This window comes from Apteryx mantelli, chromosome 8, assembly GCF_036417845.1.
Source record: "Apteryx mantelli isolate bAptMan1 chromosome 8, bAptMan1.hap1, whole genome shotgun sequence".
Classification (NCBI taxonomy): domain Eukaryota; kingdom Metazoa; phylum Chordata; class Aves; order Apterygiformes; family Apterygidae; genus Apteryx; species Apteryx mantelli.
Genome location: NC_089985.1, coordinates 30,658,971 through 30,676,850, shown reverse-complemented (window position 1 = coordinate 30,676,850; position 17,880 = coordinate 30,658,971). Strand labels below are relative to the sequence as shown.

Below are 17,880 nucleotides of genomic sequence, written 5' to 3'. Positions count from 1 at the left end.
TCCCTACTAACAGTTATTATCGCTAGTGAACACTTAATCTTTGCCTGTGTAGCATACCTTCTGATATGGAAATTGGATACATGATAAGAAAACTGCGATGCCGAAGACTCACCTGACAACAACATCATAGTCATCAATTTTTAACCCCAACGACTTATTTGCAAGTACTCCACCATTTCCCACAATAATACATCGTCGACAGCTGAGACTGTGGAAGAAACACATGGAAGAGGTGATTTTTGTAATATGACTTCAAACATACTAGGCTGCTTATATTTAGTTTGCAACTATCCAAGAATTTCAGGAAACCTTTTGGAATACTAAGAATTAAGGGGAAGACAGAAATACACTTGCTCCCCAGCTCACCTCATCATGCCTGGGCATTACACAGGATAAACTTCTTTCAACACTTCACACCATGTGTGTCTTGATGAGATGAGCTGTCAGGACAAGCAGCTTCTCTCCCCCCACACCTTGAGTCTGATGGGCTCAAATCAAACCCATCTGTTTACTTAAACCTCCTCATTATTCATTTAGCACTGAAACAACAATAAACCAAACACTAAATGAGGAAGTCCTCTTTCTAAGCAATTTTCCGAGTGCAGACAGACCTTGCCAGGTTATCTGAGGTGTGCTCACCTTGTTAGTGCAAAATTACTGCAGTTATCATGAGACTTCAAGAGACGGAAGAACACTAAATGGATAGAAAAAGGAACCTCCTCCTCCCACTCCATCCAGTAGGAAACACACACAGAGACACAATGGTCAAGGAAGGGGAAGGAAAATAACCTTAATTAACAAAGAAACAGAAAAGGAAAGGAAGAGAGTGGTTTCTTGTAGAACAGTGAGTCACGAGAACTCTCTGCAGCAGATGTTAAAAAGTGATTTCGTTTTGAAGACTGAGAGAGGACTTCTTTCCAACCATCTAATCCCAAATGCAGCTGGTTCTTCTGGCAACGTGCCTCCATCTCTGGTAGTTCACTGAGGGAATACGTGTCTGCAGAGCCTTTTTCGGAAAGGGTCCAAGACAATCAGTTGTTTGGAGCGGATCTCTGGGCTAGGCGGCCTTCCTGGTCCCAGGCACAGCTGACTGGTCTCTTCTACGCTCTCCTCTGGCCTTGCTGTGATCAGTCTGAAGAGCCAGCATGAGGGAAGCTCTGTTTATGTGGAGTCTGTCTTTTCAGAGCGAGGCTGGAGTACACTTTAAAAATTCAGCTAAGCCACTGAGGCTTACCCCGTTGACAGAACCATTAGCTGGAGATATGCACAAAATTAGCACCCAAGAAACACTCAGAAACAGCTTCCCAAGCCTAGGTAAAGGTACTCTGCAGCACCCATGCTTTCCAAAAGAAAAGATCTCCTCAAGAAGATAGTCATATTAGTCCAGTGCTTGTGTCTCTAAGACCAAAGAGGTGTGGATACTTGTGATAAGCAAATCGGGCAATACAGAAAGAACCTTAGACAATGGCATAGAAAAGTTATAGTTCTGGTGACAGGAGGAAAGCAGAGTAAAGACTTGATTCAAGCAGCCTGCATATTGTGGCAAGAAGGGAAGGGAAAGAATCAGTCCCAAATATATGTACCTGAGTGACAGACATGACAACAGCTTTGTCAAAAACTTTAAGGAAATAGGGCTGCAGGAGGAAAAAATGCATAGCTCAGTTCTGGCTAGGTGAAGTTTCAGATGACAATAGGCTGTTCGGATGATTACGATAAGCTAGTGTGACCTCCTAAAGAACATGCCGCTGGGTGAAATGGTGGAATATCTCTCTCCACTTGCCTCTGAGCCATGACCGTTTTTCAGAGAAATATCCTGCTGAAATCCAAAGGCTACAAGTGATGGAGACTCTCCTCTCTTCCTTCCCTTCGTATTGTTATGGTGCTAACTTTTACCAAGTTTAAACACAGATGTGTTCATTTCAGCCTCAGACCACTTAATCGCATTCTTCCCTGTTCTGCTAAATTAAAGCACCATCTACTGTCAGCAGTCCCTTCCACATCTGCATGTGATCCACCCACTGACAAACCACTGGGTGTAAACATCTGCCTCTGGGTGGATAATCAGTCAGGAGACTGGTGAGCATCAGCCTCTATGTATAAGGTAGAAGAACCAGTTCTGCCAGCCAAAGCCCTTCCATCAGCCTCTTTTAATGGCCCTGTTCCCACCCAGTACTAGAAGACTCAAAGCCCCTTCTTAATTTTCTCTTGACCAAGTGGAGCAAGTTCATCACATCTCTTGCAGTATGGCAACTCTCCTAGATCTTGAGTCACACTTGCAGGATCTCTCTAAACCATTTTCAACTTCTCCTAAAATTGCTGAAGCACTGACTCTGGAACACCAGTATGCGGAGCTAATGCTGCTCAAAGCAGGGTCCCTTTTATATGGGAATTTTATATACATCAGTTTGATGCTCTTTTTATAGTCATTGGTTTGCAGAACATAATCCTCATCTTATAAGCATGGCCTGTGTTCTCACCTCTGAGATGCCAGGCTTTTGATTTGGCTCCATTAAGGAATGCGCTGCTCAAATGAGGTCCAGACTGATCAGGCCCTCCTACTCCCTACTATCCTGGTCTTTGGTCCTAGCAAATTTTTCTAGAGTAATTTTGTATTTCCTCCAGATCACTAGTAACCATTGAGAATACCTTCCAGCAGGATTATACTAGAAGTGTCACTACAGGATTAATTCCCAACCCTGACAATAACTTTTTAAAGCTGTGTGACATATCAGCTTTTTAGGAACAGGATACATCTACAATGATGTCATATAAAAATCATAATAAAATGCTGGACTGAGACAAATAACAGATACCTATCTTAAAAAGGTTGCCTTTATCAGTCTTTTAGTTCAATTCAAAAATATCACATCTGCATGACAAGATTTCGTTTCCATAAAACCCAAGCTAACCAACATCAATTATGTTACCATCCTCGCTGTGTTCCAGATCAAAATTTTCAGGATTTTTTCTGCAAAACCAAGCTAATCAACTTAGTTACCTCTGTCATCACATGTATTTCTTTAAGAATAGCACAACATTTGTTGTTCTATCTAACATTTCAAAAGGTGTTAAAAAGCGAACATTAACGATACAAAGAACTCCTTACTTAACTCCTTAAATACTATTCAGTACTTACTGATTTAAAAATATATACAATTGTCATTTAATATCCTCACAGTTACTGATAAAAATGCACAAAATATTTCATTGTTGCTGCAAAATGGGACAGCCTCATTCTATTTCTATAAAAAAAGAACAACAAATAGTTAACTGAATTGTTCTGCCTCTTTTTGTCATAACTGAAGCTGGGCAAAGATGGTTATCATGTCTGAACCACTGTTATACCCTGCTGGTCCTGATATATTTAAATACCTTCTCCTCTGTCTTTAAACCTGCAGATCATAGATTTTTCATTAGTATCTTATTGACACTAAGGTCATATCTTTCACGTTCTAATTGCTTTCTTTTCTTTCAAAAGTACTTTGCATACTGTCATCACACAGACTGACATCTCTGCTGCACACCCAGAAGGCAGTATTCAGCTGCAGAAATCATTCCTCAGATGTGCATGATGAAGACATGGTCAGTCTTGGACTTTGCCTGGGTTCTGCATGTCAGGCACACACAGTAAGTCTCAGCAGCCAGGACTTTTTGATCAGGACAGAAGCAGAAGGGTGATCTGCCTTGGTCTCACCAGCTTTAGCAATCACCTTGTGGAACAGTGAGAAGGCAGAAAGACAGCCCTGTTGCCACTGCAAAAGGGACACATCTGGCAGGGATGTCAGGTACCTGACCTCACATCCCGACCAGAAGTTCAGACACTCAGCCCCGGCATAGCTGGACTCCATCATGAGCACTGCCTGATGGTGACTGAGCACTGGCGCAGGAAACCGGCAAAGTCACTGCTAGCTTCAGGCAAGTTTCTGGCTAAAGAAATGCACCATGCAAGATCAGTTACACAGCTCAATTGTTTCTCCACAAAGAGATGTGCAAACACCTTTTTGCATGTTTACATAGTACGTCAAAGCCATATTTCCTTACCAGAAGAGCTCAAGTACTGAAGCACATTGGACACAGCCCAGGTTCCAGTTTGCTACCAGGGTGGTATGAAGGCGGGTCGTGGACTTTCCCCACAAGAGCCCCCAAAGCCCTAAGCTGAGAGCCTGAGCCAGATGTGCAGCCTCTGACACAGATACTCAGAGAGGTCTGAGCTCATCTACACGAAAACCGTGATTCACACTGATCTTCTTGAACAATATAGCACTGTAAACACATGTATGCATTGTATCAATTGCTACTTCCTCTTCCTCCTTTATTAAAGTGCTTTAGGGATTTGTTGGGGGAAAAAAAAGAAAAATCACAAAGCTTTCCTTTACACAACTTTGGAACTGTGGGCTTTGGGTAAAGATATAACAGAATATTAAAAAAACAAAACAAAACAAAAATCTTAAGGGGAACTGGTGCTTTGGGAGGCTTAACATGTTCTGGTTTGATCTGGCTGCTGCTACATAAACTGGTGCTAGCAACCTGAGGCAGAAGGGAACACACTCCTCTCCTGCTCTACCAAGTTCCTTCCTCATTCATTAGTTCATACACTGTTTTAGTAAAGATTCATTTCAGTTATAAGCTCAAACTCACGGTTTGCCTTCATCACCACATCAAAACAATATAAAAATAAAAATCTGAATGATCATTTTGTGTATTTCTTGTGAAATTTACAAGTCATCACCACAGAAATTTAAACTGAAATCAAGAAAACACTCAAGTCCAGCGAGCAAGAGACCTGGAAGACTAGAAACCAAGCCCTGAGCAATATGCAGAATGAGGGGCAGGAAACCAGAAGAGACACTAAAGGAAGCAGCAAAAATGTCAGGGATAGAAACAGGCCTGGAAAAGCCAATAGTGGGCAAGAGAACTCTGATACGTCAAAGGCAAGAGGCCGTCAGCATTTGCTTTAGGGAGAAAGATATGCTGGCACTGAAGGAAGAGGACACTTTCCAGAGAAAGTCCACTTGAGCTCCAATCTTCTCCAGAAAAACTCAGACCAGAGTTGTAACTACCCTCACAAACACAAGTGCAACTTTACCTGTCTCCTGCCCTGGAGTTCAACAAGATGAGCAGTTCAACAAGAAGGTGCCATAACAAGGAGACATGAACAACAACTAAGAAAGCACGGCGTCATTTGCACCGTGTTACAGACACGAACCACAGCATTTGTTCACATGCCCTCCAGCTGCTGCTAGTTATTAACATAGCTCTACTCACAATGGAGGGATTAGTTATAGCGAGTTGGCAAAGCTGTTTTGTGATGATGAAAGGTGTACGCACATGTACGCATACCTGGAAGGATCGAGTTTGCCTCATTTCAGCACCACATTGGTACATTGTGTCAGGAAAGGTACATCAGGATGCCCTTTTGGCACAGGGATAATCAAGCAAACAAGGTCACTTCCAGGGCTTCTGGGAGGTATGTGAAGGTAGCATCTCAGAATGGGGAGCTTTGCGAAGGAGGCCAGAGCTGGAAAAGCTTGGGTGGGGACAAGATTGAATGCTCTCTGCAGATCCCCCGCTATACAACTCTAATCCTCTCTTTCCTTCCTATGCTCTCACGCACTGCTCTGACCTCACCTCCCCTGCTTCTCCCACCCTTCCCCCAGGAAAGCTGCGCTCAGCATGTGGTTACATGAACATTTGCTTCAATAGATTCAGAAGCGCTCACCCTCCCCACCCATCCTTGGCCCTCTCCCTCCCATGCTGCAATTCCCATGCTATGTCAGTGCAACTTTTTAGTGGGAGGGGAGCTCTCTAAACCAGGACACTGAAATGACCTGGGTTAAGAGAAAAAACTTTTAAATTGGAATCATTTCAGTGACCCAGTTTAGATCCCCCCTTCAAACTACAGCCTGAGAGCAGGAAGCAGCAGCAATGGTAACTTTCTAAACTGGCTTCGCCCACAGAGAAAACATTGGTGTAACTCCATCCTGCGGAGAAGCTAAACCTGGAGCTTTTCTCCTACTGCTAGGATCAACTTACTAGATTTCAGGGAGCCTAGAAACGGAAGGGCTCATAAGATCTTCTAGTCTGACACCTGGTACATCACAAGCCATTAAGCAGCAGCTTGTTGTTCCTATATGGAGCCAATAGCTTGTCTTTGCCAAAAGCATCCTCCAGAAAAAACACATCTGAACTAGAAAGTAAAATGGAGGACCCTAACATTTCCCATGACTAATAACCCTCAGAGCTAAATCCTTCTCTCCCACTTCTCTTTGAATTCATCTTTTCTGCACTCCAAATACAAAGCCTTTTTTCAGCTCTCAAGTCCCCCTCCCGTTGTTCCAAGGAGTGAGCAAAGCAGGGAGGTCTGGACTTTGTCCCTGACTAGGGAGCAGTAAAGGAAAGATCAGAACCTCAAGACCCTGCTCCTAGCACACAAGAGCCACCACAGAGAGGAACTGTTGGCTCCACCTTTGGGCTTGAGATAAGATGAAGAAGAGCTAAGAGCTCCACCAGCTCTTCTGAAATCCAGAAGAGCAGACATCCGTTGCTGCCAGCGCTGCAATTCATCAAGCGATCACAGCAGAACCACCATCTAGGAAGCACACCCAAGTCTTCATCTATGCCCTACTTGTCAAGAAGGTTTCCAAGAACAGCACTGAGATACCCATACCACCTCCTACAGTGCCCCAAGCCCTCCTCTGTAATAACCCATCTGCTGTAATTCCATCCACCTACTGCTTTAGGCTCTCCCTTCAAGGCTTGCTACCCTAAGCCTTTCTTGTCTCTTCCTCCCACACCAGCTTCGATCTTTCCTCTCTAAGACCTGCTCGCTTGGTAGGACTATGGGAGATATTCAGCTGTCAGCAGTGTATGCAGCAGCTGGAATCAAATAGACAAGAGTGTGCATATCTAGCTGTCATCATCATCAAAGGCTGGCTCAGGAGACATGAGAAACGAGTCTTAAATTACTTTCACTTCATTTGAGGAAAGGAGCATGTGCTGCCCAGGAGACAGAGATGTATGATGCGACCCATTTGTCCCACAGAACTGGGGAAACAGTCTACAGAGATGATAGCAGTTACCAGCAATTCATTTACTCCTATCAACTCAGAAGATATCCTTAACCCTTCTTCAACAGTATCTGAGGGCTGCTTGGCCTCAGCCAAGCACCCTGCACCATGGGCGTGCCAACATGCACAGGTTGCACAACTTCAACAGGGACCCTGAGCTTCCCATACTTGTGTTTCAGGTTGGTATAAGGAACATATGCTACACAAGCAACATCACTGCTTGCACTTATCACAGAAGTTCCTGTGGAACAGTATTTCCCAAAGGTATCTGCGTGTTTACAGGCACAGACACCAAAGCTTGATACCATAACACTTCTGAAATATGTTTCTAACCTGTTCTTTATTCTCCTCCATATTTGGTATCTCAGGGGTTTTAAACATATGATACATTTCAAAGGCCTGAGTGTTAGAAATTTCCTATCTCTGTACTAAAAACATTATGAAGAATGAGAAAACAATGTGAGTAGCTCATGCTAGAGTGGCTATATATCACAACCTCCTGGGAAATGACCCAGTAACTTCAAACAAACCCTTTCCACTACTCACAAAAAAGGTAAGCAGCAAGAGTCACAATTACATGAAGTCTGATTGCAAGAATCTTCCACCTTTCCTCTATGTCATTAACACTAATATCCCATGAACAAACTTCTGAAAGAGTCTATACGTGGATTTTCAAACACATTAAAGTTTTAACCAGAGCTGAGATAAACCCTGAATAGCTGACTCAGCTGTGTGCAAGTCTCTAACAAGGTCATCTGTAAAGCAAATTTGCCTTTTGGACATCATTTCTCAAATGGATCCAAACTCTGAAGGCTAACCCTATCTGGCACTGCTGACAGTACCTACAACGCCCTCTCTGGCTATACAATCTCAAAGCAACTTAAATGAGCACATGGATTGCAAAGAACTAAGAATAAACTTTCACACTGAGAGCAACTCCCAACTCCAATTACAGTGGACAAGCTCTATCATTGACATGAGAGATGCGGAGAGCTATGGAAAGGCTAGAAAAGCTTATGAACTTGGTCATGGAAAAGTGGGCAGAAGGTGAGCTGGGCCAGGAAATTAAAACAACATGTTTGGAAAGCAGGAGCTTTGCTGTTAGCCTGGGTTCAGGGAAGGACCACTGCTTCAAAAGGAACTGCACCAGGACTTTGAAAAGATCTCATGTCCCAATAAAAGCCTCTGACAGCTTCTGAAAAGAACTACCTCTAATCCAGGAGGTGGCACTAAACCAAAACTGAAGGGCAAAGGGAGGGAGGGAAGGAAGGAAGGAAGGAAGGAAGGAAAAGCAAGGATGGAAAAGACTACACATCTATCATTGTGAAGCTAATCATAAATATGTCAGTGAGTTTTTGAAGCAAGTTTTACAATAGAACTGAAAAAAAATCAAAAGAGCTTCAATTCAAATACCTCAGGACCCAGGATAACTGCTAGCAAATCATGACACAGGCTTGGCCAACACAATCACACATTTCTGCTTTAAGAGCGAAGTATTAGTAAAACATTGTTAAAACAAGCCAGTCCCTCCTTTCCCTCTAAAGAGTTTCCTGTGATCTTGTTGCTTTGTTAGAGTGGCTGAAAAAGAATAATGCATTTATTGAAAACTTGCTATTTACTTATTTGAAAAATAGGCAATAGGCTATATTGTGACACCGTATTAAATAAAAGCCTAGAAAAAAGTCGAAAGTAAAAGCTTTTTTCCTCTTATGTTTGACCTGACAAAGGCTTCCAGAGCTTACAGACTAACTGGAAAGAGGACTCTGTTTTCAGCTCCTGATCTGCCCCTAAAGCACAGCCAATCTCTAGCAAAATTTATTTAGGCCATGCGGAAAATAATCACTATTATTCCTTCTACTCTGAAAGGTCTCATCTTACCTGTCAAGAGCTGGAGTTAGGCGGTAATCTTTGGTTGCTGACAGGATGGCTTTGATCAGATTATCTGGAGAGAAAGGAAGAAGACATTAGGAAGAAGTTCTTAGTTGTAATGGAGACGAAAAACAAAGTGGTGTCAAGCAGTCTGAAGTAGTTACCCCGAGGAACTGAAACAAGGTTCACTTTAGGAATAAACACTTAAACTTACAAATTTCTATTTTCTCTGGGCAATGATCTTTACATATGAACTGCAAAGGTATGCAGTACCTGTGGTAAATGGTGCAAGTGACTTATTGTTACTGCTTACCCCAGCAGAAAGAGTGAAAGGGAAAAATCTAGTACAGTTTAAGGCAGTGGTTTTGCACCCACTTCCCTGACATTACAGTTTTACAAACACTTCAGGATGAAAAAGCTAATGCCACTGTCAGTGCTCACTTTCATACAAGTATTTAGGCAGCTGAGCAGTAAACTGGACACAGGAACAGATTCCGGTTAAAATTAATCCTTTTTATTGTGCTGGGTTAGTTTTAGCTTAGGTTCAGTTCCTCAGTCTGGCTTTTCTCCTGGCAGAATCTAATTAAATCATCACAGCTGCCTAAAGAAATGCCCATGGAACCACAGCCTAAATCAATAGCCAGTGAACAATGCAGCAACCAGATGGTACAAGTTATGCAAAGGTAGAAATGCATCCAAATTAAATTTATTAAATTACAGAAGTACAATGATCATACACAAATAATTCTATAACCTATGGAAATTGCAGTGTCTGCTTCCTTCTAGATTTTGTCCTTTGTCCTTAAATTTCTCCACCTCTCTCCCCTACAAAGCTCCAAACTCCTTCACCATGTTCTGCCCAGGGCCAAGAGGCAGCAACACTCTGGCTAGTCTGGTTTTACAAATGTACCAATAACTCCAGAATGGCTGTACTGGGTCAGACAAAAGGTCCATCTATCTCCAAATTCTGGCTCTAACCATGGCCTTAAGCAAATGCCAAGGAAGAGCAGAAGAACAAGGCAAACAGATATAATACTTTCCCGAAATACTCTTTCGGCTTTTAATTATTTTCAAACCAGGGAGTTCATGAGCAAGGCAGAGTTTCTATGCATCTGGCAACTCTGTGATTTCTCATCTATGAGCTCAACCAGTATCCCCCCAGATACATACAGACTTTCAATCATTTCCTTTTCCTGGGTTTGAGCCTGGCTTCTACTAGCTACATTTACACTGCAAAAGACTGAACAATCAATCCCTTTCCACCCTCTTCATGCAATTATAAATATCTACCATACCATCCCCCTGAGGGTATTGGCCGATTAGTTCAAAAGTTCTTTGGGAACAACCAGTTTAAAGGAGTGAATAAACCTCATTTATTTAATAAAGACTAAAAATGATTCTGCAACATTAAAAAGATTGATCTCCAGTGACTGTCTATAAAGAACATAAAATAATTTGCCTAACAGACACTCCTTACTTCATTTGGCACAATTAGGGGAGTCCTATTAAAATAAGGAGTTCTGTTCTTATTTACTACCTGCATGACATTACTCCGTAGAAACCGCAGGCTGAGGGTGTGGGATAGACACAGAAGCTGGAGACAGGCCATATGCCACGAAACTTAGAACCTGAAAACAAACTGGTGAGACACAAGGCAGGGGAGCAAAGGCGACGGACAGAAAACCTCTGAGAGTTACTTGTAGATTTGGGATTGTTTTCGACACGGCATTACTGATGGCCCCGGCCAACCACTGTGACAAGCTGGGTTCTGTGATTACTTTCAGAAGATCGCACTTTGGAGTAGGGCAGGAAAAGAGGCTATTTATAGGGTAAAAGCAACTTATTTTGCTATCAAAAAAGTGCTTTTGTTTCATTTTCCTTCATTTGAAGGATTCCTTCTGCCATATTGGCAGCAGACTCCCTCTCCAAAGGGAATGCTATTTCTGAGTCTTCTGCAACAGCAGTAGGTTGCTGTGACCTCTAATGGCACTATGCCACAGTCCTCTCCTTGGCCTGTCTCATACGCTTTTACTGGACAGTATATGTTACTGTGGTTGTTTTCCCACATACTCTCCCAGAAAAAAAGATCAAAGGATTGCATCTCAAGGGCTGCAGCCTCCCATCTACCAAGCTTTCCTTGTGCCAGGTTCATTCCACCACCCAACAAGTAACACCACGCACTACTTGGAGGCCTACTGTCATACTATATTAAAAAGCACACTAAATACAGATGCCTAATGCGCTCGGATAATTCCATTTTACTCATCTTGCCAGCTAATTGGAGAACTTTCACAAATTAAACATGACTACTTCAGGACTGGATACTGCAGCATTTGGGATGGGGATACTTCCTATACCCATCATCTGGAGAGAAAACACAAAACAAACAACAATATCAGACATTCAGTACAGACTCTGAATAGCCCAAAGGGATAAATCTCTTCAGCAGCCCCCACAGACTAATATATGGCATCCAAGAGTTTGGAAGTTGCACACATCAGAGTGTTAGCATCCAAAACTGCTGAAGCTCAATAAATGACATTATTTCACTGCCAAGTGTTGACTTGCACCAGGTATGAAGGGGGCACAGATGCCCTCAGTGCCAATTTGTCTAGTCTAACATCCTCACTGGAAGTCAGGAGCACGAACCACAAGTACTAAGAGGGCAAGCTAATGGCCTGGGCAGGGAAGAGGCACTGGATCTTTTTGATGGAACTGAAGCTCTTCAAGAATTGGACATTACTGTTGTTGATATGATACTTGGTGTCTTGCCCAGCACCAGGATGCAAGTAAAGGCCAAGACCTCCTTCGGAAGGAACTTCTGAACCTTCTGGGGCAAGGTTTGAAAGATCAGCAGATGCTCCCGTGGCTGACACGTGGCCTTGAACAAAAATAACGAAGATACCTGCAATAGGAACCACTGGCAGCATCTTTCACCACAGCTGGGTAAAGGTGGAGAGTTACTTGGAATCATTATGGCAAAGACCACTATCACAGATGGCTGCCTGGAGGAAACAAAGCAGTGTTTATGTCCAGATTATGACTAAAAAAAGTCAGGCACCAGGTAATCAAACGACTCATATGAAAGTTAATTATGAAGCATTCTTTCTCCTGGGCAAGTGAGAAACTGAAGGAGTGCTGAGCATACTCTGCCTTGTATACCAACATACTGAGCGACAATAACGGGTGCCAGAGCGTGTTACAAATGCTAAAAGAAAAACTCCTCTCTGTTACCAGTGACAGGGTATGTGTTTTGCAAGGATAAAAAGAAAGGCCAAGTCTTCAAGACCTGAACCAGTAAGACTGCACCAATGCATGCACAACATGATCCCCATGATCTAGGCAATAACTGACACGTGCTATCTCCATGCAGCAGCTTCTGGACAGATTTCAAAAACTGCACTATAGGACAGTGGCAGAAAGATGCTAAACTTCTAAATCATTTATACTAAATCAGTATCTGTTTTAGCAGCAAATCTGATCTCCAACAGAAACCTCATATGCTGCATCTCATTCACAAAACACCTCCCTTTGGATGGGACAATAGTGGGAACAGCTGATATCTAGGGCAATGAGTTTCTCTGGGGTAGGCATAGTCTCAAGGGAGAGGGATGGAGCTAGCAGTTGGGACCTACTTGCACCGAACACAACAAAGAATGAAGGACTCAGAGCAATCCAAAATCACTGTGTCAGGGGAGCACATTTTGTTCCTCATAATCATCACGTTTTCTCCACCAATCTTTAAAAAAAAAATTTTTTTTTTTTAAAGGCACCAGCTGAGTATGGCCTTCCTTTAACATGAACCCATTCTTAAAAGCAAGATTGTTCTAGTACAGCAACAGCTATGCAAACAATTTGTGTTTTTTCTGTAGATGGTTTACCCAGGTTGTGAAGAAACCATGGCATGGATGCAGACACAATGCCTGCCTAGCCACAACTTCTCTCTTGCTTGGCAAGTGAGAAGAACAGACACGGTGGTGGATGTGCTCTGCCTTGTGCACCAGTGCATCAAGGAGGAGCCAGAAGGGGCCTGAGCGTACATGTTCTGAAGGCTACAAAGAAAAAAATCCTTCCTGTTACAGGCAGCAGGTGTGCATGCACTCACCACTATCACTTCCAGGGCCCAGGCACACAGCCAGCTCAGGAGACACAGCCCTAGTCAAACAGGTCTCTAATTCTCTGAGGACTGTTTCCAGCCTGGAAGAGACTCAGCTACTTGTGAACACACTTCTTCCTGCCACTCCCCTCCCCTGACCAGTGGGGATAAAAGGTGAATTCAGCCTTTAAAGCCATTCTATCTTTGGCCTCTTCTTAACTGCCAAACAAGCAACCCCACAGGTTGTTTTGTGAAATACAAACTTCCCGCTGGAAGCTGAATTCAAACATCAAACTCATCTCGCACTAATCATCCTACAGCCATTCAGTGGCCACAAATCTGGAAACTTCCTGAAGGCTGAGTAAACTCAACAGCAATGCCTCTTCCTGTGTACTGTTCTTCCTATTCAGCCTCGTGAGAGTCGAGGCAGAAATTACCAATGTTAACCCCTTCTTCCAGTCTGTAGTCAAACAGCAATGTTAAATGGCAAGGGCAGAATAGACATCCTTAGGGCTACAGATGTTTGCTGTCTTGGGACTGGAATACAACTCAGTGTGGACTTTTCCCCTGGAGAAAAGTCCCACAAATGAGAACCTACATCCTACAGAGGATGTTGGCATAAACACCTCAATTGCTATTATTTCTGTGATTTTGCATGTCCTACAGAACAGACCATGTCAACCAACTTCTGTACAAAAATAAAAGTTAAAATAATACAAGTTCACCCCTGGTCTGCCTAACAGCCTGTGATTCATCTCTCAAGGAAGCCAGAGGAGTGTGTTCCTTCATTCAACACAGGGAGGCAAAGCCCAGTGCATGACACCAAAGAACAAGGAGAACAAATCACAGGAATAGCCCTTTTGTCCAGTTGCTCCTGTTTATGATTCCTGATTCTTTGCTTCCCACTGGTACAGCTTAAAGAGCAGTGCAAGTCAAGAGGGGTCTCCCACTTAGCTGATGGGGGCCCCTGCCACTCCCCAGCACCGAGCTGCATGAGAATCATTTTGTTTTTGTCATTTCCCAACAAGTCAGTGACTCATTACCTGCATCTCTGCAGCTCCTTGGATGGCACAGTCAGTGAGCCCAAAGCTGTCTCAGCAAGACACTCATTTTTCAGGACTGTGCCTAAAGCTTCTCCATCCAAACAGAATGAGATTCTTTATTTAAATCCCAAATCAGTAGGCAAGACAACATCAGCCCACTACAGTGGGGTTTTGGAACATAAAGCAGACACAGAGTAAGGTCTCTAGATACACAGAAGCACCAGAAACGCACCCCTACCTCTCCAGCCATCATTAGCTCCTTGTGGCAATGCTCAAGCACAGGATTTCTTGGTTGGGTACTTGTGGCACAGAGGTTATCCGCATGAGCAGAGTGCTGCCACCTTTTTGCACAGACTGAGCTCTTCTCTAGTAACTGGTCCACATCTTCCAAGGGCTGCCTTCTGTCTCCCATGCTTTAGTAGTTTATGGTGAACTATCTCATCAAAACTCATTCAATCCTTTCCCAACAGGGTCATCACCTGTTGGCTAGGTGCTGCAGCCTGTCACTGCTAGCCCATTATCTGTTTTAGCTCCAGTATCTTACATCAGAAAGAGCACCTCATATTGCAGTGGTTCTGCTTACCTCAAACCATCCGTATGTTAGGCATAGAAACACTACATCTTGCGCAGCTGTGCTCCCTGGATCTATCTCATGTATGTGCTGTTTAACTCTAGTCAAAATATTAGGCACCTGAACTTATACCAACAGTAAAAATATGTGGCTTTCATACAATCCTTCAGGTCAAAGACCATCATGTGATACATATATTTGCATGCATACATAAAAATAAATATATATAAATATATATAAATATACATATTCTTGAATTCACTCCCTCAGGTCCTCCACCTGCTCTCCTCACTTTTGAGAGCAGTAAATGTCATTATACTCCAACCAAACTTACTGAAGGTCACAATGGAATTAAGTGACATAGCTAGGAATAGAATAAGGCCCTGGACTGCTAGACAAGGAGCCCTCTGCAAGGGCTTTCATCTTCAAATAATCCTCTGGCCTACATGTTCTTCACATATGTCTGCTGCTATTCTTTAATGATAAACTAAGGAAATGAACATCAAAACCCAGCATTTTCATCCCCACTTCTCCCCATTATTAAATAAAGAATACATTACCAGGGCAGGTAACCTATGACAGTTTTTCATAGCCATCGTTTCTATTTTTTATAGTTTTTCTTGTCACAGAGAATTTAGATTATTGGGGAAAGAGGAAGATCATTTAACCCATTTGTCTATCAACCACTATGCACACTGTACTATTACACAGAGCAATATGCCTCTGCACATTTCCTCCCATCTAGAGTAGGAGTTGACTACATTTATCTAAGAACCCTGAGTTATCATGACATATTCTATCAGCTCTTCCTTATAACATTGGAAGATTCAAATGCAATTCAGGACTGCATGATTTCTCTGAACTCAAGTACATCTTGACTTCAAGTTGACCCTGAAATTTTCAGACATTTGGAAAAACTAAAAGTAAATAGTTAGAAATTAGGCAGGCAGTGACCACACAGTTAGAACCAGCCTAAGTCTGAATTTTAGCATTTTTATCTGTTATTTATGTGGAAGAGCGGAGACCTTCACTGTAAATGTCAACAACACTTAACACTGTTGTTTCTAATGCATAAGCTTCTTGCTTGTATCATTAAAAAAAGATGGAGACCTTTTCACTCCACAGGGCTTACTGCAGGCATCTCATAAGATCTACCTTCTGCCTGCCTTAAAAATAAGCAAATTGGGCTGTTCCTGCACTCTTAAATGGCAGAGAGAAGAGGCTCTAATTTTTAGAGTTGTCCATACTAGCCATTCCTCAAAACCCAACAAGTCTATACATCCTTATTGCCAGCACTAAGTATTTGAATACCAGGCATTAAGGTCAGGGAACGGTGCATCTCTGCAATTCTTCCTGTTTGCCCTGAGAGCCATGGTCACAGCCCATCTCTATAGTTGGTCAACTCTGTATCTTTGTATCTCCATATCTCTATAGCCTCCATATCTCTAGCCATCACTGGCACAGGGCACTGAGCATAAGCTTCAGCTTTTGAGAATATACTGACTAGAGTCAGGTTGATAGACACCCCTAAAGTATGCCAACCTCTTCTGATCTGAAGATAACAGAATGCCACATGCATGTCAGCTTCATGAGGAGAATAAGTTTATTACTACCTAACTCCATCAAAGTTAAGGATGAAACAAACTGCAATATTTCTAAACAAGATGTAAGCAAAAAACAGCTTATACATTATTTACATTATCAGAAAGTTTAGCCCTGTATAAAATGCCTTCTTCAAGATTTTGCTCCTTAAGGTTTTGCACCTCATGGGAGCATGAGGAGTGATGTTCTACACAAGAATTGCCACCACAGGGCCCAGCACGAGGTCACAGATCCAAGTCCCACAGCGCACACTGTCCAACTGTCCAACTCTCTCAGAATAACCATGTCCAACTGTAGCCAGGCAGCTTTATTTGTATTTTAGTGAAGCTGCAAGTCCAGTGAGTAAAACAGATAAAGTCTCTGAAATTTCCTGCACCACTTCTTTTTATTAATAAGCTAACTTTTTTCCCCCTCCACGTGAGGTCTATGCAGGAGAAAGTAGCTACAAAGACTCCTGAGCCTTAGAAGCACATTGCTAACATGTGAACTGGCTCTCAAAGACGATTAACTACAAGCTGCAGAATTCTGTCCTCAAATCAGCTCTTGTGTGTAAATAAAAGAGAATGGTTTCCCAAGGTCATTAGCTGTGCCAGGTTTTGGTGGCTTACTTTAGTTATACTTTACTAGCAACAGCACTTAAAAACAAATACTTTCATTGATGATTTTTAATGCTATTAGGACAACACGCATGTAGTGTTTCATAGATCCAAAACAAAAAACAAATGCAAGAAAAAAGACTGAAGAAGCATGTCCCTCCCTAACAGTTTTGGGAAAACTCAGTGCCAGAAAGCCCTCAAAGTCTTTTTTTTAAAAACAATATATAAATAAAATACATAAAATCTCTTGATTTACACCACAGTTTTAGAGCCTTCAGGGATATTTTTTCAAGCTTTTATTCACAACCAAGATTTTGTTTTTTCAGAATACAAGCTTAGTTCCCGACGTAATCCCAGGGCTGGGAGAGTTGGAACATTAATTTAAAAAACAATTATGCCAGAAAATAGGCAACATTTTGCAGTAATCTTGCATTAACCAGTTTGATCTGAACTCCAGTCAGATGCACAGGAAGCAATAAAGTCTGTAGAAACAGGCTAACTCACGCCAAATGAAAATGGACCTTGAAAGATTCACAATGTGTCATCCAAAGACAAGTGGGAAAACAAATACAGTTGTTAAAGAGGGCTGTTCTTCCCTTCGTTGCTGCATTTTTGATGGCCCTTCACAAGCGGCCAGGAGATGTCTTCAAGGCCAAAAACCCCACCAACAATTATAACAGCAATTTCTCCCGAGTCTTACAGAAACATTAAGATGTGGCACGTCAAAACAAAACAGCAAGAGAATACCTGTTCTTCCCTGTGGGAGGTAAAAGACAGGGCTAATATCCATGTCTCAATCGCACTTCAACAATTCTGGGAAGAACTTTAATACAGAGTCACCCAATTAACTGGAAGCTCTGGGTCTGAGATCTCCCTCGGGCATTTTTCCCTTCTCAGTAAGTCAGGATAGGGACTATTCTTTAAGCACATTCAACAGCAAAGGATCCATTTTGATTGAACTAAGGGACTCCACTAGAGGGTTGCACTTTTATCAAGAGAGTGTTATAGAGTGAGTGTTGATTTAACTTCAAAATTC

General features: G+C 42.5%; 1 protein-coding gene across 14 annotated transcripts in view; it reads right to left on the bottom strand.

Annotated features, from left to right (window-relative positions):
- The window catches only part of ST3GAL3 (ST3 beta-galactoside alpha-2,3-sialyltransferase 3), a 197,204-nt gene that overhangs the window by 53,609 nt on the left and 125,715 nt on the right, over positions 1–17,880 (bottom strand). For all 14 annotated transcript variants that reach the window (XM_067301078.1, XM_067301082.1, XM_067301072.1 and 11 more), the window contains 2 exons: positions 8,946–9,009; positions 113–208 (listed from right to left, as the gene is read on the bottom strand). In XM_067301078.1, coding sequence (XP_067157179.1) covers positions 113–208; positions 8,946–9,009 — 160 coding nt within the window. The remainder of the gene's footprint in view (positions 1–112; positions 209–8,945; positions 9,010–17,880) is intronic.